General features: G+C 33.1%; 1 protein-coding gene and 1 pseudogene across 1 annotated transcript; both read left to right on the plus strand.

The window, feature by feature from the left end:
* Window positions 1-10,096: 10,096 nt before the first annotated feature.
* On the plus strand, window positions 10,097-14,130 carry LOC114736050 (uncharacterized). The gene is made up of 6 exons (XM_028923831.1): window positions 10,097-10,397; window positions 11,843-12,060; window positions 12,456-12,696; window positions 12,818-12,903; window positions 13,638-13,729; window positions 13,832-14,130. Exons 1-6 carry the CDS (start codon window positions 10,308-10,310, stop codon window positions 14,128-14,130), a joined length of 1,026 nt encoding a protein of 341 aa, XP_028779664.1. The 5' UTR covers window positions 10,097-10,307.
* A 3,916-nt stretch (window positions 14,131-18,046) lies between these two features.
* Window positions 18,047-25,234, plus strand: LOC114736052 (uncharacterized; annotated as a pseudogene).

A 25,234-nucleotide genomic window follows, 5' to 3' on the forward strand; every position in this document is an offset into this window, starting at 1 on the left:
ATACTTATATTTACTATTTAGACTACAGATTTTAGTTAAAGTATAATGAAAGTTGGTCACATATATTTAACAGAAGAAAAAACATGAATAACTAATAATGATGATGATGATGATGCACCCGTTAGCATCCTATCTTGACAACATGTCTAAAAAATTTTTTTGTTGTTGTAGAACTTGACAACTAAGAATGATATATGAGAAGAAATAGAAAATAAAAACATCTCTTAAAACGGGACGAATCATATTTCATTTTATTTGGAATATTTTGACATATATTTCTAATCACAAATAATTTTTTAAAAATTCTAAGAACATAATAAATCTAGACCATTCAAAATTAAATTTAATCTTATTGTCTCATTATCTCAAAATGCCACCCCAAATGATATGTTGAATTGGTCCACAATCTTTGTTAGTTTAAAGTCGCCCAATAAATATGAAGATGCTGACTTTCGAAGAGTGGCTTTTGGCTCCAAAGAAAGGCCACTTGCTTCTTCTGGGATTAACGAACGAAGCATTCACGTATCTATATACGGAATATTTATGAAACTCTATCCCATCCTGAGAAGTGCAAGACTTGAAACCATAATTATATATCTATATATATAAACACACACACGCACACTTGAAGCCTTCTAAGCAGGGACTTGCATGAAGAGACGCAGAGAGTGTCGTGCAGCCAAGGATGACTTGCCGGCCGGCTGTCGGCGGTCACCTGAAGACCCTCCTTTCCATGACTTTTTCCGGCAAGTGACCTTTGGCTATACTGGGCTCTCTTCTTCTCTTGCAAGTCCTCCATTTACGTTCTATATGAGGATCAGATCGGAGCTCCGATCGATGGCGGCGCAGCCAAGAGCAGTGAGTGTCTCTAATATATGTATCAAGTCATGATGTCAATTATGAACTCACTTTCATAAACTAAAACTAGCTATATAAAGATTCTCACATGCTTGAGTTCTATGTTCTGATTTAATCTATTATATTGAATCTATTTCATTTTTGGTTTTGTAGGGAAGGAAGAAGACGAGGGTAGGGTAGAGGATTTGATGATAAGAATGAAAAGTTAGAGGTTGATTTTGACTGGGGGGTCGTTTTCTTTGGTCCGGTGAGCTCAGTGAGTTTTCTTTTTGTTTTTCTCCCTTCTTCTTCTAAATTTTCTTAATAATGGTAAACATTTTGGTTTTTAATTTTGATTTTTTAAATTACAAAAGTGCAGGCCTTAACCATTTGAGATTACAAGTAGTGGGCTGAATTCGACTTTTGTTGAATGGTGATGAGAGGTTACTTGCCGACTTAATTAAGAAGCCCACATGAATTTCGATTACATGTGCATGGTCAAACAGATGATGGAACCGAATTCAGGTAAAGTGATAAAGAAGAAGAAGAAGACATCAGATAAAATAAAATAAAAAGATATTATAAAAATAAGACTTTTGTTTCTGTTTTGTTTTGGCCGTTTTGTTTGACCTTTTTGAGTGAAGTTTTTGTCCAGATTTGAAGCCTTACGGAAGGCTGCTTTATTGCTAAACGACGTGTTTTGCTCCAAAACAAAAAAAGAAAGAAAACTATTCTTGCGTATTTGGGTCCACCTAGCTGTACATGGGCTCATTTTCTATCCTCTATGGCCCGCTCTAACGCTACCTGGCTCGGCAGAACGAGCTTTTTCTTTTTACTTTAATTTTGATAAAAAAATAAATATGCTGCATGAAAATAAAATGAGGCAGAACTGATATTTTTCTGTCATTTATTTTTCATGGTTTATTTCTTTTTCTAAAAATAAAATGAGTTTTGAGACATATTTTAACTCTTAATGCAACTCGTCTAAATTTTTCCCGTATTAAAATAACAATCCCTCCTAACGATAACAATAGAGAAGCAAGTGTAATGTAAATATATACCTCATTTTCCTCTTTGGCATCCATTATATATGAAGAACATAAAAATAATTTTCATTCTTCCACTTCTATCATTACATGATCCCATTTCCAGCTTCTTCCCTGTTCATTCTATGGCAACCATTTTCAAATTGGGCCTCAGCACTCATGACATTTGTAAAAATCATGGGATTGCAGCGACATTTGTAAAAATCATGGGTTGATTAAAACAAACACAATCAAGTATTAATAATCCCTCCGATCTCTTATACAGAAGCTATTTAGGAGTTGGTTTTAGTTTTGAATATAAGAATTATATTCATTTTATTTCTTATATTTATTTATTTATTCTAAATTAAATCATATCACATATAAATTGATATATAATTATGTTTCATTTTAGGGAGAATATAACTAACGTTTTAGCTAATATAAAAAAATATTTTAGGCGGACTATATCATATTTGTTATAATTAAATAATTTAATTTTTTAAATTTTTTAAATTAATTGAATAGATTTTATATTAATCAAACTATGAGAGTATTATGTTTATGGTAATAGTTAAGGAGAATAAAATAAGAAATTGTCCTCCGCACAAGATAAATGGCACTCGCTATGCGGAAGGTGACTTGGGAATTCTTAGAACGTAGACCAGCATCTTGCATTTTATTCTAAAATAATAGGAAAGTGGTGAAATTGTGATGCAATTATTCTTTATTTCCTAATTATCATCCATCAGTATATATCTACAACGATAAATCATATTGGTTGTGACTTTTAGCTACATTTTATTGAGTGATAACCGCAATGATTATATACTAAATGTAGCAGATACAATAATTATTAAAAGGTCAACATTTAAGGAAAAGAGTAATGTTGGGTTTTATATATATACACCGAACATGATAAGCACCTTAAATCACATTAAGCAATAATTATATACTCATTGTAATAAATAAAACATTCATAAAATGTCAATACTTCAAAAAAAAAAAAACAAGTGATATCGTGTTTTATATACACAGGATGGAACAAAAGACCTTAAATTACTTTTTAATTGTTGTGGTTGTTAGTATCCTCATGTACCCTGTATCTGTACTAATACATGTACTTGGTGTCCTGTATTTATGTTAATGCATATATTTCATATAGTTAACACAACTATATCTTACGTGGCAATTCAATCTAATGAAGGAACTCTTCCTTTTTTTTAGGAATGGAAGAGAAGGTCACTGTTCCAAAACACATTAGAACAGAACTCTTCTAAGAGTTCCTTTTCAGCCAAGTCAGCTTAAAACAGACCAAATTAAAATTATTTCGATCGGTCGAGTTCTGTGATTTCTCAAAATCTGGATCATGAACATAGAGGTTTCTCCATTTCCATAGAAACCAACCCCCTATAGCTAACGTTTATGACCATACTTCACCATCATCATCCTGTTTTCTTCTCATGTTGAGATTCTTTTCCAACCAAACTGTGCTGTTATCAATGAAGAAACTTCTCCTTCTGTGGCTGGGAACCAATTGCTTCCAAGTGTCTCTAGCATGGCAGCAATAAACAAGGTCTTAGTAGGTATGGCAAAGGACAATAAACGTGCTAAAACCTGAGAATATCTCTCAAAGGTTTATCAAATGCTTCAAAGTAGTATTTGTTTAATTTGTCATAGGTTTTCCATCCCAAATTATCAATGAAGTATGAACTATCAACTCTGTTGGCTGATTACCCTATTTTATGTTTCAAACTTGGTCTTAAAAAAGGCAGTAACAATGAGGCAATTCCATTTGAAGCTACATTCAAAACAATATTCCCCTTTATCCTAGAGGGGTTGACAAATTGTTCCAAATATATGTCTTATCAGTGGCGACATCATAGATGTTCCATTTAAAATGAATAAATAATAAGCACATAATAGATGGATGGATAGATGGATAAATAAAACAAATAATCATACATAAATTAACATACAAGTAATACACTATTGAACACTTGCATGAGTCAAATGTCCCATGCCACTTCAGGTCTTTGATAAGGCATCATTGCGAATGAACAAGGTAGATGCAGAATAGTCTACCCATGAGGTGAGCCCACGCCCAATGGCTAGCTTCCAAATTATACTCCATACGTAAAAAAAGAAATAGGTTCTTTAATAGCTTTTCACAACATTTTGGCAAAAGAAAATAGCTTTTCACAACATGCAAATTGTAAAATATACTTATGCTGCTCAGGAATATGCGAGAATAAGGGAAACATCCACTTGGAACTACCGATAGAAAGTAATTAATATGGTATCTTTCTTTTTATGTTGATGAAATGGTATTTTTCATTTTTTTTTGATGAAATGGTATTTTTCATTTTGAAAAGTAATATGACATAGCTTTCAAATTGAATTTTTTTTAATTTTTGAAAATATATATGTCTCCATTTAAAAAAAATATTAACATGAAGTTATTATTTAATATGTTTATTATTTGAATATATTTTAAAACGTTAAATATTTGAAACAATTACATGATTAAAAACAACAGATAAATTAGTGATGACATTGTTATTTATTTAAATTTAGAAAATCAATTTTCCGGGTAATATAAATGCATACAGTATGAAGAGCACTAAATATACGTGTTATTTTTGTTACTTCTGAATTGGAAATTATAAATACTATTATTACTTCCTCTAATCTCTTATTTATATATATATATATATATATATATATATAGGCGAACAAATTATTCTCAATAGTAAAAAATAGTTAAAATTATTTGGATTGATAAATATGTTAAAAAGTTTCTTTTAAAAAATAACCTCGTTATGGTTGGTGGCTTTTAATTAAAATTTGATCTCTAAATACTCATTTTTAATAAAGGTATAGAAGGAAAATTTTGATAAGTACTCCAGATAAAAGGCTATTGTTTCTTATAAATAGGATCAAGAGGATCCTTAAAAAAATTTCTTATGAAAAAAACAAAGAGCGTATATGCTTATAATTGTTATTTGTTTAAATTCAAATAATTATTAAATTAGAGTAGATGGCATCATATGGTGCTTAGACATGGCTAGTCCTCCTTATTTTGTGGATGCCATTGAGCCTTATGGCGGGCTTTGTACGATGCTTTTATCAAGATGCTGAAAAATAGTGGTTTAAGAACAAGTCATCCGATGAGATTAATTCGGTTCAGAGTATCGTTAATTAAAGAGATATAATTTAATTAAAATATACTAAAATATTTACATTTGACTGTGAAAAAAAATACTCCTCCATCCTAAATATAAAACCCATTTTATAGTGTAAACTGTATTTAGTACTGAAACAGTAATATTTAAATAAAGAATGAATTTATTGAATTCTCATCACCAAGTAAATAAGACCACACAAGACTTGACTTAGTGTCTTATAAATTTATGTCAAATATTAATTCTAGCAACAATAAAATACAACGGCATTGAAAATATTTATCAGTTTTTCTCAACGACCTAGTGGGAGTCTCCTTGTGAAGTTATTACAAATGGAATTGGGCGTGTGATTACTGGAATTGAAGCGGAATTATTCCTATTTCTTTCGGTAGTAGGGTTACTTGCAACGATATCCATAAATGTGCAACAATCCTTTAACACTCCTAACACGAACAATCCAACAAAATCTGCAAAGTAACAAAACATTAAAAAAGAGTTGGTAAGTCCGTAAGTCAGCAATCAACTACGGCAAAATATATGCCAATCATCATTCGGCATTAATCAGTGTTCACGATATCACCAGAATGCCATATATATATATATATATATATATATATATATATCATTAATACAATGAAGAATTGCTATGAGATTTTAAGAAAAAAAATAATTACCAAAAAATCCTAATATCAAGTAATATGAAAATTGTTATCACCTATCTTGAAACTTATCATTATAAGACCCTTTTTGTTATTAAGACTTTTTAATAATTATATTTTTTTAAGGCTTTATAGCAAATCCATCTTTGATTAAAGCAAATAGCATCATTTTTTCATTAAAAGAGTGGTGTGGTTTCAGCAATTGGGAGGGGGAAAATTCATTATAGAAAAACACAATAAAATATCCTAAAAATTGCTAAATGATAAATCAACAGGAGTAAATTTTAAAATCTCAAATCAGACTAATTGTACTATTTAAAAATTTTTAAATCTTCAAAGCCCTGATGACCCGTTGCCAGAGCTCCAATGACTAGTCTTATATAAGTATTAACTACTCTTGTATAGCTATTAACTACTCTTATTTTTGAAAATCTGATGACTATTCTTATTTAGTTATTAACTACTCTATTATCGCGATTGACTATTTTTGTTTTTAAAATTTAATTATTATTCTTATTTAGTTATTGACTATTCCAGTTTCACTATTAATTACTTTTATTTCAAAATTTTTTGAAATGTACTCCTCTGGTTCTTAATATAAGACCTATTTAACTAATTTGATTAGATTAGGAAAGTTAGGTAAGTTAGTTAATTATAAGAAATATGACGTTTTTCCTAAAACACCATAATCATTTTCCTTAATATGCTCCCTCTCTCTTCTATATGATTATGGTTAAAGGAGTATCTATAGAAATAATTTAGAAAAAATTGATAAATATGAGAAATGGGTCTTATATTTAGAAACAAAATTAACTCAACAATTAAGTCTTATATTAAGGACCGAAGGAGTATTAGGTATTGTTAGAGATCTAATAACTACTTGTGTTTAATTATTTACTACTCTTATATAGTTAATAGCTACACAAGAATAGTCATTGGACTTCTGAAAATAAAAGTAGTCACTAGTGTAATTAATAACTAAATAAAAGTAGTTATTGGGTGTACAAGATCAATGTTATTGTTTCACAACATTGAAAAATTTCAAAATGATATAAAAAGTCTAGTTTAGATTTTTTTTTTAGGTATTTTTGTATCCCCCAACTCACTCCTTCCCCATGTTGGTTGATTATCCGGACCCCTCAAGTGTCTAAGTCACTAAAATTACCATTCCATGATGTTGTGTCTCTGTGTGCGTACCAAGTATTATTTTACAAACTAACTGAAAAAAACACCGCCAAATTAAACATGAATTTCTAAAGTTGGGCGTCATGACTTATTCATTAATTTTTAATTAAGTTAGGCATGGGTTTGAACTTTGATGTTCAACTTGAAAGAAAAAGAAGGGGGCAATGGATAGATATCTCTCGACTTCTTGTTCTTTTTCTCATGACCTGTCTTTATTCTTCTTTTTAAATTTTAATTTGTGTTAACTCAGACTACATTGAAATATTTTCGAATTTAATATTTCATAAAATATTATTAGAAACAATAAAATTTGAACATCACAAAATTATTATTAGAAAACTTGTTGATGTATCTAATAAAGACAAAATTAGAAAATGTGAGGCTAATCCGTAGACAGTTGTCAACAACATATATTCTCTCTTGAGCTTGTTTAGAGTTCTGTTTAGAACGGATTTTTAAATAAATTTATATAAGTCGAGACAAAATTCTCTCACATATTTATTTCGTATTCCACAGATCACATTTAAAAACCTATTTATAATTCAATATAAACAACTTGGAAATTCGGAGGCTGCGGCCTGTTTTGAACTATGAGGGAATGCACGTGAGCATCACGTGAGGGGGTCACATCACCGTTTGACGCATGAACTGTTTGGACACGTGGATAACACCACTTCGAAATCAAAAGCAAGCAAATGCCCCGGCACGAGAATAGTACACGCCTATAAGCAAACAAGCCCTCGACCCCTTCAGTAGTAACAGTGACACTTCCTCAACACGCGGCGGCGCGACCTGCTTGCCCCTCATGTGTCCCCACCCCCATTTTTATACCATGAAACCATACTATTAAAATTTCTATTCTTTTTTTTACATAAATTTAGTAATTTTAATTTAACGGTGATTTTGCTTTGTATATTTTATGTTTAGTACAAATAAAAAGTTAAAAAATTTTTTTTGAAGAAAAACCAAAGCAATAAAATCCCAATATTCAATCTAATTATATATACAAACCAGAAAATCACATCATGCAGATATGAATTATATTTAAACTTAAAAGCAATACCCGTCTTAAAGCATGAATTTGTGTAAAAAATGACACTTTTCTTAAAGAAATACCAAAAAAAAAATAGTAACTCTACCATGCCCAGTGATTTTACTTTTATATAGTGCATTACTAGTTTAAATTGAAACATTTTTTTATTTTTTAATTAGGTATTCACTTTGTTCAAAGTAAGAATAAAACATAACTGTAATATCTATTTACAAGATTAAAAGTATTAACTTATCATCATATCCACACAATCCATTCGTACAAAAGCAAAATATATATATATAATAAAAAAATATCATTGATCGTCATTTAAATTGTGGTTAATTTTTCTTCTGATTCAAAATCATGGTGCAGTATATATTCTCATGTTTCCGTCATAAAATAAATAAAATAATTAAAAATGAATTTTTATCTAAGAATAAAATCTTAATGAAAATATCTAGTTCGTCCTTTTAAACTATATCAGATTTTAAATATGATCAAATAAGATGAATTAAAATGGTATTTTGTAAATATATAATCGTTTTAAATATATTAACTATTATGTTATTTTTCAGTGCCTTGGAATAGATTCGCATTGTATGAAATAGATAGAAGATACATTAACTAATTCATCAGAAAAAAGAAGAAGAAGATCCATCAACTATAAAATATTTTCATAGTTATTTCTTTTTCCTGACCATTTTTATGATTGCTGGCTTTTGATAAATGGTCCCAAGGCGATTCTTTTTCAAATGCTTTTATTTATAATACGCATCAATAATTCTGGAGAGGAAGAGAACAAGTAGGGAGAAGGATTGAGGGTAATTTGGAAATCCAATTCAAATTATTGAAAAATTTAAAAGGTTGCTTTATTTTGATAAAACTACTCAATTTGTGCGAGTATAAGATAAGTATATAAAATTTTTTTTATCTAGATCTGTGTAAAATATATTTATGAGTACTTATATAAACGATGTTAAACAATACTAAGAGGTTGAAATGTCTTCTCATAAGAATAAAAAAAAGTAATTTAATTAGTAAATCATTGGTTGAGATGATAAATAGTTTTATTCTCTTAAGAAAAAGAATATAAGGTTGAATCTTTGAAAATGTATTTTTTAGGAGAATTTTAACTTTAATGTCCTGGCTCGATAAAAATAAATTTCAAGTTTAAAGTAACTTGAAGATATTTTAAGACCATGACTTTCAAAAGAAAGAGAAAAAGTAATTTATGTGTAGCGATATAATCAAGACACTGTGTATAGCTAAGGAAGAGGAGTTTTTCCAATAAAAAAGGAGAAGAAATTTCGAGTATTTAAACTTACATGTTTAGGAATTTTTTTAAAAATAAATTGAAAATATTAAATATAAAATCTAGCACTTTAAATTTTTTTGGCCTAATTCTTTTTTTTTTTGGGGCTTTTTCTAGGAGGCCACATTCAATCAAATCTGTTTAAAAGAAACAAAAATAGCAAGAGATAGTAAATTAGTGATAGAATAAGATATTGAAAAGCAATATCTGAAATATGATTGTTTAAGCATCTAAAATTTTTATTCATTTAAGTTATAAAATTTGGATAAGATGCAATTGAATAAAAAATCTTATATTAATCATAATAACGTGGGACTTAATCATACCTTGTTTGACTTAACAAATATTACCATATTTAAAAATTTTAAAAAAATTAATTTCCTTACCAAAAACCATCCGAACCAGGAAAATCCCAAAATCCGTTTCAATTATCACAAGTTAATGAACTGACAGAGTCCTCTCTCCCTCCTTCTCTTTTTGTCTCTCTCTCTCTCTCTCTCTCTCTCTCTCTCAAAGCAAACAGATAAAAACAGAGCGTTGCAGAATTTCCTCTCGCTCTTCTTGTTCCTTCTGCCTCCTTCAGCAGCTTCCGCTCATCTTTACTTCGCAAAGCTTCCATCTTTAATTTCAGTGAGAGCATTTAAAGTCCTCTCTCTCAATCCTTAGCGACATTTATTTTCTCCCAAATCTCCAGTAGGCGCACTTTGTCTCTTCGTTGTAATTATTATTGATTGCTAATATGCCTCCTAACTTCTTTCTCGATTTCGCCATTTTTCTTCTGAAATTTCAATCTCTCTGCTCTCTCCTCCTTGTCATCCTCTCTGATCGAACTAATCGTCGCCCCTTTCTTCGACTTTCGAGGCCACCTTACCAGGAAGCTTCATCAATTTACCAAATGCAGTCCCTTGAATATATTCCTCTTTTCCGTTTCGTTTCTCTTCCGTGAATTTTCTGTTCTCAGGTTTCGGATTCCCTCGTCGTCTGTTCTTCGTGTTTAGGAGTCGCTCCTGCTTGTTCAGTCGAATTTCTGGAGGTTTCTGTCACTTTCTCGCGAAACTTTTCCGCTAGATCATGTCTTGCTGCTTCGGAAGCTCGCTCACCAATTTCGAACGCTTTCTTCAATGTATCACTCCGGTGGTTCCTTCGAAGAATGTTTCTCAGGTATTTACTTTTCGTCTTCTTTTTGTTTGCTTTCTCTTGATTTGGCCCCTGTTTCTCTCAATGTCGGTTTCAAGGTCTAGTTCTTTCTTGCTTCCTGGTTTTCACTTTTCACATCAACGGTGAGCGAATGTTAATAGTTTTCAAAGAATATTTCGTTCTCGTTGATAGATTTTTCGAGTTAGAAAGATCTCGTGTGTGTATATTGCGTGTGAAGAGGAAAAACGATAGAATGAAAATTCTCGTTCTGATTGTTTTTCCCGGAAAATTTCCGCGTTATCTGCGGAAATTGGGAGAAAGTGGAGAACATTAAGAGATTTTTTTTTAATCAAGAATTAAGTTGTAAATATTTTCATCTCAGATATTTCGGTAAATATACATGTTTTAATATTTGAATTATTAATGAATTTCGTTTTCTTATAAAAATCAATGTTATCTTTGTCCTTTTCCGCTTTGGGTCTTTTATGAGTACTTTGGTCAACTCTTCTGGGTTAAGAGTATTCCAGATTTCCATGCTTCAACACGAAAATGAGAGAAAATTCAATTACTAAAAAATTATTTAAACAGAAACCAAATTATGATTTTAAAAATAATTTTATGGTATAAAAAATTTATCTCGATTTATAAAAAAGTGTTTTTAAAAAATATTTCTCCTAATTTTCAAACACCCTGAATCAAAAGTTACCATCTGAAAATATTTGCAATTGTCAAATTTTGTCCTGTTTCATAACCCAGATGTAGAATATTCGTTTCGTTATACGAGCCTTGAACAGTCCTCTCCAATGAAAATGGTTAATCAATTAAGAAATTGGATTATTAAAATCTGGTGAAAATAAATTACTTTTGCACTTTTCAAACTCTTCTAGTTGTCCTTCTGTGGGGTCCTAACTCCTAATAAAAAAAACTTCTTTACTTTTATGGAGTCTGAGTCACACGCTTTCTTAAAAGGAGAGAGAAAACTCTGTTTTGTGTAATTGCGGCATTTGGAAGGGAAATCTGCGGGTAAAAGTTTGACATTGTCATTCTGCGGTGGAAAAGTGTTTTCTTGCTTTGGCCTCTGAGAAATGGTAAAAGCATAATAACAGAAAGATAATCACAAAATTGATTCTAGCCCGATGAGTGCCACGTGTCACTTGTAGCGCCCCACTTACTCAACTCTCAAAATTGCTTTAGATGTATTTCATCTAATATTAGTAATCTTTCCCCAGAAATCCTGCTCCTTTTTATTTTTGGGTTTATCTGATATGAGCCAGCTCATTGCAACTTACAATTCGGGCGTACTTTTGGTTATTATTCTAAATATGTGTATTTTCTTGGATGGGTGGGATTGCAATAAAAATGTGTTTAATTTCCTGTGATTCTGATATAAGGCAGACATGGTCAATGACTTATTTGACTTCTTTTTGGTACTTTTTTTTTTTTTAAAAAAAATTGAATGTACATTGCAGAGCTGCATTAGTGATCTGAATACCCGGGGGCAACCTCTTGGCAAGGACACAGTTGAGTACTTCACATTGAAAGATCTGTGGGACTGTTACAAGGAGTGGAGTGCATTTGGTGCTGGAACAAATGTGATGTTGGAAAGTGGTGAATCTGTGATGCAATTTTTTGTTCCTTATTTATCATCCATCCATATCTACAGCGACAAACCTGTTGCGCCTTCTAGGTACATTTTACTATGCGACAACCACAATGATTATATACTAAATGCAACAGATACGACCATTATTAAAAAGTCAACACTTAAGAGAAAATGTGATATTGTGTTTCGTATACACTGAACGCGACAAATGCACCTTAAATTACATAGCAATGATTATTATGTACTAAATGCGACAAATACAGCGCTTCATGAAATGCTTATATTTGAAAAGTGATATTGTGTTTTATATACACTGAACGCGACAAAACATGTTAAATTACATTTAATCGTGTCATGTATCCATGTTAATACATGTACTTGTCAGGGTCCTATATCAATGTCAGTACATGTATTTTTCCTATACCTATGTTAGTACATGTATTTCCTAATCTAATGAGACAACTTTCCCTCTTTTGTAGGAACAGGAGAGAAGAGGGTGATGGAGTTGAACTCGAAAGCGACACGTGGAGTGATGACAGTGGAAGTGACAATTCATCTCCATCATTAAGTAACAACTCGAGCAAATCATGGGATGCTGTGTCTGAGGACTCAAATTGTGACCAAGACGGTTCATGGTCGAGAAAGAATAGGCCTGGCTACCTCTATTTACAGTACACAGAGGTGTCTTCGCCTTATCAGAGGGTTCCACTTGTGCAGAAGGTTGTAATGTTCACCTCTTTTTAAGTGGTAATAAAATTAATACACACAGATATAGTGTGTCAGGCTCACACAATGCTGCATCACTGATTAGTAAGGACAACTATATATTTTGTGATTTCAGATAGATGAGTTAGCAAGAACCCATCCAGCATTAATGACCCTGAGAAGTATTGATCTTTCGCCGGCAAGTTGGATGGCAGTTGCTTGGTGAGTATATAATTAACTAGTTGTTTTGTGTTAAGCTCAATTGTTGTTTTTCTTTTGGAAGTAAACTGATGAGTTGGAGGAGGTAAACCTTGCTCATATATTCCTTTAGTAGATGTAGCTCAATCTAAAAGTTTCAAGTACTCGGTTAGCATTGTGATGACCATTTGATTCAACTTACAAAAGATAGGTAACTCTCTATACAAGTTAGAGAAAGAGACTTGATCCAAAATAAACGTTTAAAGGTCTGATCAGGATGGTTTTGCTTAACTTTTGATTTTTTCCCAAGTGATTTAATAGTTTCAAAATATATATAGTATAATTGAGATTTTATATCACTATAAAGTATGAAAAAAAAAATCATTCAAAAAACATATCTATGTCTATATACATTATTAAATTGTATAAGAAGCCAGTTTGTTCTCGAATATCATGTTATTGTCGGTGTTTTAAAAAAACCATTAGAGTACACAGGACCAAGTCATTGGTTGTGATAGGTGAAAATTGATTTTGACTTGGATTTTATTATGTGACGGTCAATTTAATTTATTTTTAGTCATTCGATTATTTAAGTTGTGATTTTGAACACATCTAATTTTGTTTGGTTGATTTATCATTCTCGAAGTTTCTATTTGTTACCTGATCTAATCAATTTTTTCGTCACCTCTTTCTATTTGTTGTCTGGTGCAATTGGTCTGTACTTATATATAAATTTGTGCTGACTCTTCAACTGCTAGGTACCCTATATATTCCATACCAAGTGTGAAGAACGAAAAGGACTTGGAAACATGCTTCCTTACATACCATACATTGTCTTCGTCTTTCCAAGGTACCTAAAAGTTGTTAAATGTCTCAATCCAACTTACAATTTTTACTCTTAATTGCAATACCTAATGTATTGAGCTGCGCATTTTGAAATTCTTCTAATTAGATAACATGGAGGAATACCAAGACATTGAGTTAGGGAAATGCATGTGTTGTTGTTGTGGTGGTGGCGCACAGAAGAAGGAGCCGGTAGGAGAGAAATTGACGGGTGGCGGTGGCGGGTGGATGTCGGTGCCGCCATTCGGAGTGGCAACATACAAAATGCAGGGGGACATATGGGTGAATCCTGAGTCCTGGGATTCTGAGAGGCTAACCTTTCTTTATGGTGCCGCTGATTCATGGCTGAAGCAACTCAATCTTTATCACCATGACTTCAACTTTTTTACCTTTCACTCCGCCCTGTAAATTTCTGAAACAGATTAAAAAATTGAGAGGTTATAGTTATGTCAAAGGAGATATTTGGGGCTGTCCCTGCGGTCTAGGAGAAGAAAGATAGAGCCAAAAGCAGAGTCACATGAGTGCATCTCACCTAACTTAATCTCTGGCCTCTGTTTTTTTTTTTTAACCTTTTTTTCTTTTTTAGTTTAGATTATTTCAAATAATTTAGGGGATCAAATGATAGCAAGGAAGAGGTAGGAGGGGGGTCGTATTCCATTTTATCTGTTCAGTCCCTTAAATTATTTGAAATAGATCCCAATCATTTTCTCATTTTTTGACTTTACAGGGTTGCAAGAGGTCAGTGTTGGTTAAAAAAAAAAAAGTGTATAACTGTGAACATTGAATCATGAAAAAGAAATATGTTTTTCTTTTAGTTGCTGTTTTTTTTTTGGGGAAAGAAAGGATTATTTTGGAGGTGATTTCACCATTTAATTTTTTTATTTAGTTCCCCTGTTATCACGGGGGTGTTTGTTTATGTTTTTTCCTCCTGTCTCCTGTTAGATATACGTCATTTGAACCTTGCATTTTTGTTATTTTTTAAATCTGAAGACAATTATTAAATTAATACCAAGGTACAGTGCTTGCTTATCAATTTAGATCCCGCTTTTGTGGGATTTTATTAGTATATCTATATATATAAACATGAAAGTTTATATTAATAATGAGCCATTACAAAGTTTGTGTGAAATATAAATCCTAAAATAGCATTCCGGAATGCAGATGGTGATCCTTATATTTAGAAAAGCCGAAAACAGAGGCCTCATGACCCTACCATTATTTGAAGTTGGAACCAATGGACGCATCTTGAAGGACTTTTATATTAGCAAAAATTTTTAAAAAGGAAAACAACGTACTCTGTTAACAGTAATCACCTACTTTATTTTTCTTAATCAAAACGGGGAAAGCCTAAGACTTTTAAGTTTCAATTATAAGGTTGCTCAAGTCCAAGCTTTGGTACTAACAGAGGTTTGATTTAGAGTCTAATAAAAGAGGCTAGTCGTTCATAACGTGACGAATTAAGATTTGAATTTTTATTGGGAGAGGTATTCATATTTAGTGTGAGATAATGTTTTAAATAGAATTATCTCTAATAAGAAGATATCTATGTTTCAAAGGGAAAAAAGAAAGAAAGAAAAGAGGTCCAACCTTTGGTCTAATTTCATTCCATAATAGCTTGCACGTGAAATCTCCAGCCCATGACCCATCAGCAACCCATTACGGCAGTACCCGCCCAACTGGTTTGCTTGTTTGGGCCAGCAGTCTATAACCGTCCCACAATGAGAAAATGTTCAGATATAAATCAAACTATAGTTTTAAAAGTGATTTTACGATACACGAAGTAAATATGTAAAAAAAATTTTATCTCGATTTATATAAAAATACTTTTAAAAAAGTTGTTTTTTGCTAATTCCAAACACCCCTGATCTCTAAGCATGAAAAGTACTCTAAGTGCAAGTTATTAGATGCATTGAAAACAAAAAAGACGTTTGGCATAGTTTTAAAGGCAACTGATTTTTTCACTTAAAAGCCATTTTAAAGTTTTTAAATGTTTTTTCCCATAAAAACTTAGGGCACTTCTATCAGGATTAATCCAAACAAGTTTGTGTTCTTAAGACAAAGAACTGCGGATGCATTATGATACAGGAAAAAGTTACTCTAACATCCCATATAACATTCTAAATTATTCTGAACTCTCATGAAATTATTAAATTATGGTAAAATCCCACAGGTCTTAAAATTAGTACTATTTCTGATCGTTAATATAAGAGCTAGTTAACTAATTTTAACAGATTAAGAAAATTAGTTAAGTTAGTTATTTGTAATAAATAAGTGTTTTCTTTCTCAAAATATTTTTGTTAATCAAATACTCCTCCGGTTCTTAATATAGGACCCAATTGTTGAGTTGGTTTTGGTCCTAAATATAAGATCCATTTCTCATATTTATCAATTTTCTCTAAATTACCCCTATGGATATTGCCCCAATCATAATCAAGTAGAAGAGGAAAATAAGGTATTAAGAAAGATGATTATAGTATTTTAGAAAAAACATGTCATATTTTTTATAATTAACTAACTTAACTAACTTCCTTAATCTAATCAAATTAGTTAAATGGGTCTTATATTAAGGACCGGAGGAGTATATTGGTTAGAATTATCTTTATTATAAGGACCATCTTAGACAAAAATAAACAAATATAAGAAACAAAATATATTAAATTTTATATTTATAATCAAAATAAAAACTAAATAAATTCTTATATTAAAAATCAGGTTTTGTAGCATTGGAAGTCTATAACTCCCGCTGCTGGCAAGCTGTGGGCACTGTCGGTGGAGCTCCAACGTCATGGCAATATTTGGGCCAATGACCTCTTAAACACCAAAAGCAATATTACCATGACTTGAACAGTGTAGTAACATCCGCTGATGACTGTTTTATTAATTGCAACCAACAAATTTAGCATAAGATATTAAAAACTGATCTTACAACTTTTATCCGTCAGTTGCATAAGAAAAAGAGAAGACCCTATAACCCTATTGACAACTATTTTATTAGAATAAACAATTTCAGCATTAAAAAATTGATAGCCAATATTGTTTTTGGTAACATTGTTTATCAAGATTCAATAGGTTATAGGTTCAAATCTCGAGTCACCTCCTCAAAGTATTGAGTTTTGGTATAATAAAAAGGTGTTTGGGTGAAAACGAAATCATAATTTTAAAAGTAATTTTATGGTATACAAACTAAATATGTGAAGAAGTTTGTCTCAATTTACAAAAACAAAAATAATAATTTTTAAAAATATTTTTATAATTTTCCAAACATCTCCTAAAATTTCAGTAACAGTGAGGATTCTAACAATTAAGGGTGCTTATGAGATGGGACTGGGGTGAATAAGGACGAATAAGGACGGGCCCATTCCATTCCCGTCTGTTTGCAGAGGAATGTCTTGACCCCATCCTAACTAATTTTAATGTTGTAATGTTGGGCCTCTGAAGACAAATTTATACAAATAGGCCAATTTAGTTGGAAATAAAAAATGATTACGTGGAAAGCTTATATACAACTAGATATATATAATTATCATATGTATAATTCCTACCTCCTGTATGTGGGAAAAAAAACACTATTAGTTTTCGAGTTAATCAAAGCAATCATCCACGGGAAGCTAAAATGAAGCACCAAAGTACAAAGAAATCAGAAACAACGCTAGTTCCTTCATCATTCTACATTTTGGCCAAAATTAAAAAAAAAAGAAGCTTAATGCCATTAATCAAATTGGGAAATGTTGTGGGAAAAAGCAAAATCGATCAACGTCAGTTTTCCTGTTGTTTTCTAAAAATTTTATTGTTCATAAATTATTTACTCCATCTTATCTTATTTATAATCTTTAAATTTAAAATGAGATATGGTTTATTTTATAAGTTTTAATTTGAAATTTGACTAAACATTTAATATTTTTTTTAATTTTGTTCTTAATTATTTATTCTTTTCCTTTTATTATACCTCTTATTATATTTTCTCATATATTCTCTTTCATTATTTTTTAATTTATTATAAAAATATATTAGCAAATATATTTATTATTTTTAAAATTAACTACTTATATGTTATTTATGAATTAGTTATCTAAAATTTATAATAAACACACGAGAGAGCACGATGGACGTTTAACAACAGCTAGATTCCCCTCGATGATCTGTGGGGGAGAAAAAAGGCGAAACGGGTTTGAAAATTTTCGTTGACCGTTGAGCTAATTGGTTATGGAATGCTTTAACCGGACCAAAATAAAATGCTCCGTTTTCCAGGTCCCAATTAGCTTTACCAGAAATAAAGAAAAATCCCTCCACGCGCTTTCTTGATGATTCGTCTTCCTCTGTGGGTATTTTGTCCTTTGCAGTGAACCAAGTGATGGGCACTATGAGAACCTGATTCGAATTCGGAAATTTCCTTTTCTTGTCTTCTTTTATCCCTCTCGCTCTCGCTCACTGCCACACCAGTATCACTCTAGTTTGTGTTACTGTCTCGGTTATCTCATTGGCGGCGAAGAGCTTGTGGGATTCGAGTTCTTGGGTGTGAAATGGGTTTAGTTTTAGGTTTGATTCTATTTGGATTTGTTCTTGGTGTGGTGGCCGTCCTTGCTGCGGAAGCTCTTGGAGCGTTCTTGATCATTAAAAGGTTGAGCATCAAGGCTAAACAAGACGAAGCCGTGATAATATCGAAATCGAAATCCCACGAGGGTACTGTGGAGCTTGATACCCAGCAATCGTTAACTTTTGCAGAGAATAAGCAGGTAGTTCTTTTTGATAGTGGGCTTTGCTAAGATTTTTGTTGTCGTGTGGTTGTCCGTAAATGAATGATCAGAGGTTAGAAGAAAAAATAAAAATAGAATCGGGTTTGTGTAGATTCTTGAGCCAATTAGGGTCAGCTTAATTGCTAAGACGGCGAATTTAAATGAGAGATGATGTGTTTAGGTTTTTACTCTACTATTATTTTTTGTTGGTTTGCTTCTTTAGCTGATTTGGGACCAAATAAGCAATTCTTTAGCGTAGTTTTATCTGGACTTTACCATCATCATCTCAAGGCCGGCGATGACATAATGCATCAAGTTCCGTGAAACTGCCTTGACATTTTGCTTTTTATGTTTCTTTCGTCAGGTGAAGTTTTGTATTTAGCAGTAATTAAAAAATAGAAAAAGAGTTCAGTGATAGAACGTTTTGCACCAGAGAAGATAGAATAAAATGATATAGTGGCGACAGAGGGAAAAAGTAGCTGCCTACAATGTAATAAGTAATAACACCGATCACATAGTTACTCGTAGCTACCTTGTTGACCGCTAGCTGACTTCATTAACTGCTCTGACAATCCGCTGATTTCCATGTAACAATTATCATCCCCCTTCAAAAGCAATCGTAGACTCCCAAGAGTTTGTAACAGGTGCTGTAGTGGGAAAACGGGAAACTGACTCCTAATAGGTGTAAGTTTTTCCCCTGAAGCATCTTCGATGTTGTTTTGGGTCCATCAGATCAATACCCGAGTCATTGGTAAATTGCCACTCACTAGTTTCATGGGGCATTGCCTGAATATCAACTTAACTTTTTAATGCTTCTTATTTTAGCTTGTGACACGCTCCCACATAGACTGTTGTAGGGGTCTCTTAAAATTGTTCTTTTTCTAACTCTAAAGTTAGCTTTATCTCTCAGGTTGTGGTTTAAGTTCTAGTTTCAGTCATGCTGGTTTCTTACACACTCATTTCTGAACATTGCGTTTGCTTGTGACATGCTCCAACATATACAATGCTGTAGGCATATCATTGAGATCATACTTTTTCTAAATCTAACCATTGACTTTATCTTTCAGGGTGTGATCTGGGTCCTAGAATCTGACAAAAGTCCAGAAATCCCACAGGACAAACCATCCAAAGATAAAAGAAGAAAAAAAGAAATCTTGGAGGTTTCTCCTGTTAAAAATATGGAAAAATTAAGGGGCAATCCCTGATTCTGACAGACCCTGATGGTTTGCACACAGAAATTCAGCTGAAGGGATGCATAGTGGAAGCTGTCTCAGCAACAAGCCTACCTTCAAAAAAATGGTATAGTGATCTGGATGCCTCGTCTCATTGGGTGGTATTCTATCATTTGAATCCATGGTTGACATCTCGTCGCTTGCTTTTCACTTTAAATTCAGTAATATTGTCTTTATTGGCCCTTCAGAGGATGTGGATATTTTCCACTAAACTGCCCGTTGTTGAATGAATGTTATAACTATAGCTATTGCCCAGCAAAAATAGCATTTCTCTGGACCCTAACATGTAATAAATATACTGCTGCCAACCTTGAGCAGAACCGTGATTTGTTCAAAACCTGTTTTGCAATTGATTATGCTAGACTCGGATAATAGTTTTTCCTTGTATAATTAATTCCAGGAGCTTTTGTTCTTTTCAGAAGGATAAATATTGTGCATATAATTTTGGCTCAACAAATGATTTACCTGTTGACACATTTTGAAAATGGGTTTCTTTGAAACTTCCTATGATGCTTAATTTAACATGGAGGAATGACTTTTACCATGTGTTTGCTTACATGTTAGTTGCCTTAATATACTGGTCATAGATCTGATTATGGGTATCATGGGTTCAATGACCGTGAAATGATTCTTCTCACATTTTTCTATCGTAAATGTAGAGAGGATATGTGCTCTAATTTTTTATCTTATTGCTGTGGATCTTGCAGGGCAAAAAAGTTTCCAATTAAGGTGGAAAGCAAGACCTCTGCAATATACAATGGAAGAAAAACCTTTTATGTGTACCTTGAAACTTCCTGGGACAAAGAAGCATGGTGTAAGGCGCTCCGTTTGGCTTCTTGTGACCAAAAAGAGAAGGTTGAATGGTTTGCTCAGTTGCATGAAGAGTTCCGTAGTTATGTGGCATCTCTGAATGCTGAATATAATACTTTTTTGAAACCAACGGTGGGGTCTGGCGTTGAGGTGGTAAATAGGGCTATCAAACCTGATGGTGCTTCCTCCAAGGTTCAAAAGTTTCTGCAAAAAATTGCAAAAAAGTCCTCCAGAGTTGGTTTGGATAATAAGTCATCTTGGTCTTCATTGTCAGGCCGCGATGAAAGAAGGAACGCTGAAAAGCTTCATGCTTGTCAAGATGCAGATATCTCATTGAGGGACGCACCAATGGCAAGGACTCTTAAGCATCCCATGGAAGACAACGCTCCACTGTCATCAGCTACATTATCTCATTCAGGAAGCCAGAGTCATGCTTCTATCAGCTCTGACGTTGATTCTGATGAGAAGTTTAGTATAGACGAGGGAACATTAGGTTGGAATTTGTTGATTTCTCGGTTATTTTTTGATGCCAGAAGCAATGCTAAACTGAGGGAATTCGGGCAAGCAAAAATTCAGGTTTAAGATTTTCCTAGATGACACTATATTATTGTGACTTTGAGTTCGTTGATGCAGTCATTGAACTTGGGGTTTGATGGTCAGAGCACATTACTCTCACCTGTTAGGTCCCAAGTTTGAATTGGTGATGCTGCTACCTCGAACCTCTGTTCATTGATGTATGTTTGGGGAAGATAGAGGTGTTCTTGTTTAAGTATCAATCTCTGTGACCTTTTCTATTTTTTGGTGTTTAATTGATTAGTTACTCATTCTTATTCGAATAATCAGAAAAGTATATTTTATGCCTGGAGCAAGGGGCCATTGAACTTGACACTTTATTTATTTATCTTTTGCATTGTTTCAAACTTTGTTGATTTGTACTTGCCTACATATTTTTCTCAAGCTTAGCACATTAGAAATGCTGGAGTAATGATATTTTGAATCATATTTTTAAAACTTTATTTCTTATTTATTTTTAAAACTTTATTTCTTATTTTACAGTATGATAAATGTTGGTTTTTAAAACTTTATTTCTTATTTTATAGTATGATTAATGTTTGCCTTTCTATTGTTTTGCAGAAGGCATTGTCATCTATGAGAACTCCCAGTTATGTAGGTGAAATCATCTGTACAGGCTTCCATACTGGAAGCCTCCCACCTTGTATTGTTGGGATGAGGGTTCTTCCTATGGAAATGAGTGAGGTATGGGGCTTTGAAGTTGACATTGAATACTCTGGTGGTGCACTATTAGATATTGAAACAAGGCTTGAAGTTGGTGAACTAGATAATGCTCCAGGGGTAGAGGACTCAGATGCAGACTCTCGTGATGCTGTAGATGTCTCATCAGATCTTCTTCAAGGTCTTGAGGATCTTGGAAAGCAATTAAATCTTTCAGATGGAATGGGTGATTCACAAGATCCAAAAGGAGATGATGAATTTAACACTGGTTAGTATGTGTCCGTATATAACTTTTCTCCAATGGGTTTTCTATTCAAATCAAAGCCTGTCAGTTTTCTTGACTCTTGGATGTGGTTTGGCCCTGAAAATGGGGATTAATAGATCCCAGAGTGGTAGCTTTTAGAACACCTTTCCATGTAATTAAAGTTGGCTATTTGGGATCCGATGTGTTGATCTCAAGCTTCTCAAGTAAGGTGTAATTTTCTTGACAATTCAGCAAGGAAATATACAAATTATGAAATTCACTATTCTCTTCGTCATTTTTTCAATGGTGATCTGTATTTTAACTACAGCCACCATTGATGTATTAACTTGTATCATTGTGGCTGCACAGGATTAGTTATTCAATCATCTGTTTGAAGTTTTTAACTGCAAACTGCAATAACAAATAAAGGTGGTTTATCTGTGATTTGTTCTGCTTGAAATTTGAGCCATCCATTTTTCATTAAGACACATGGTTCCAAGTTTAAATTCCACTCATCTCTTTCTTTGTTGCATGTTTGCATCACACTTCTTTTGCGGAAAAGATAGTTTCGTGACTTTTGCTATAGATTTTATTTTTCTTGTTTATACGGGGGGGTTCTCATCAACTATTTCCAGTCCTGCTTTTCTCTTCTCTTTCTAATCAAGTTTCCGAGAGAGAAAATATTTTTTTTATGTCCAAGAGCATGGAACAAAACATGTAGTTTAACAACGTGAATTTGTTCCATGTATTTTTCCTCTGCAGATATTTCTAAGAATGTTAAGAGCGCCACATCTTGCTCAACCTATGGATCTAAGTGGAAATCTATGGTAAATTCGATTGCCAAACAGGTTTCACAGGTACTGTCCTTTTTTTAGCTCGTTCCCATCCTTATTGTCATTCATCTCTTGTTTTTCCTATCAATAAAGAAAATTATTGATAAGAAGAGAGGATAAAACAAAGTAAGAAAACAGAGGACGAGGAACCTCCCTAAACAAACAGCAATGCAAAAGCAAACAACCCATAATTTAACTCAGAAAAAGCCTTGCAGTACCTTTGAAGATTGCCTAGTGATACTCGCCTGGAAAAGCCATTTGCAGAAACCAACAGAGAGGACATAAGGATAACGCTCTCTAAAGAATATGTGGCAGAAGGAATTTCTGATTAAACATCCGAGTATTGCATTCTGGACTAGGACATCACAAAACTATGCCCGACACCAGAGAACTATATACTTCTTTTGCCTCTCAAACCCAATTCTTCTTAAAGAAACCTAACATCCTATTCCAAATAAGCTAAGCTGCTTCACAGTGTAAAAAGGAAACAGAGAAACAAAAAAGGTATTTCCTGCAACAAAGCAATATATCAAGTCTAACTTTACGATTCCTTGAAGAATGAAAATTCCGAGAAGAATGGCTAATTTTATCCAGTTTAAAAGTGAAAATTTGGAGCATCATAGCAAAGAAACCTGAGGCTGTGAGTTAAATGGCCAAATATTGGTTGTTATGCTGGGTGTGCTGATTCCCATACTATCTATTTGCTGTATGTTGTGCATGTGTTTGATATGCATTTTCTTGTGCCACGTCTCCTATGTTTAGATGTTTCTCAAAACCCTTAGCTGTATATGACTCTTACACCTCGCTGTCCCTAAAATCACGCTTTAGCTCACCATTAACTATAATAGCCAAAACTCTTTAATATTGTAATTTGGTTGTTTGAAATGGCTCCACTCTTCTCTCTCCTTTTCCGTCACATTAGTTAAAATGCATGCCTTCCCTAGTTGAAGTGTTCAACCCCGTTATATGATGACAGTTCAATTGGGCTCTTGTTTTTTTCCCCTCACAAGCAAATATGGAGCTGAACAAAGGCTCTATGGTCCTAATTAGTTTGTTCACATCAACTTTTTGTTAATGCCTTTTGTAGTCCAAGGGCAATAATTATTGGAGAAATAGTTTTTATTTGGCCTAACCTTTTTCCTTCAATTATTTCTTGTCGAAAGGTTCCTTTCTCTTTGACAATAGGAATAGCATCGCTTAGGGGAACACTGCGTCTACAAATAAAGCCTCCTCCCTCTGATCAATTGTGGTATAGTTTCACGTCTATGCCAGACATAGACTTTAACTTGGAGTCATCTATTGGAGAACGCAAGATAACTACGGGACACTTGGCTCTGTTCCTGAGCAATCGAATTAAGGTATGATAGATCTTCCCATTTAATTTATAATAACTTGTGACAGGGTTCTAACTTAAATATCTCTCGCAATTTTCATTTAGTTTTTATTCAGGGTGTACATGTCTTGCTCATTGCAATGTCCTTTGCATTTGACCTATTTGCAAAAAAAATCACATATAGCAAAAGTATCTCTATGAGGATGTGCAAGAAGGAATTTTTCTCCGGAAATGCAAAAGGAGAACTTTAACTTTCAATTCCAGTTCCACTTGCAGACTCAAGCCTTATCCGCTATTGCAGGCACTAATTCGGGAAACTTTAGTACTTCCAAATAGTGAAAGCGTATGCGTTTCGTGGATGCTTGCTGAAAAAGATGATTGGGTGCCCCAGGAGGCTGCTCCATTCAAATGGGTTAACCAAGAATCCAGAAAGGAGACTTCCACTTCAAGCGATGCCCCATCTGAGCCTCTGGATAATGCAATTGATAATTCAGAGCAGAAACAGAAAAAACCAGATAGCGTTGAATCAAGTCAAGAGCCAAGCAGGAAATCAGCAGATTCTTTAGCGATTGCATCCAGTCCTACTAGTATACCAAGAAGCAGAAGTCTAGATGGTTTGACAACACCTTTGCTGGGGGATTACAAGCCCCATGAAACTAATGAACAGAACTTGGAAGATCGCCAGCTAGCAAGGATTGCAGAACAAGCATCCCATCCCATGGAGCGGGATGACTCAAGGCGGAGGAAAATGGGGACACGAGAAAGAATGCTTGATCTTAGGAAGAAGATGACTGAGAAATTTGAAGAAAAGAAGCGTCACATTGAGGAAAAGGGACGGAACTTTGTCGACAAGATGCGGGAACGTGAGAGATATTGACCACATGAACAAAATGCATATATTTGTTAATGGTTAAGTTAGATCATGAAGGATTTGATTGCCAAGCTGTACATTCTCTTGGTGCTTAGAAAACATCAAATAAATTTCGCATTATATTTGTTCATTTGTTGACTGTACAATATTCTTGACCCAAGAAATGCCATTAGAAATCATATTCAATTCCATTTGTGCTTAGAAATGCTCTGGGAGATGTTCA

The sequence above is a fragment of the Neltuma alba genome, unplaced genomic scaffold (assembly GCF_004799145.2).
Source record: "Neltuma alba isolate B1F8T4 unplaced genomic scaffold, ASM479914v2 tig00013289_pilon, whole genome shotgun sequence".
In the NCBI taxonomy this organism is placed as follows: domain Eukaryota; kingdom Viridiplantae; phylum Streptophyta; class Magnoliopsida; order Fabales; family Fabaceae; genus Neltuma; species Neltuma alba.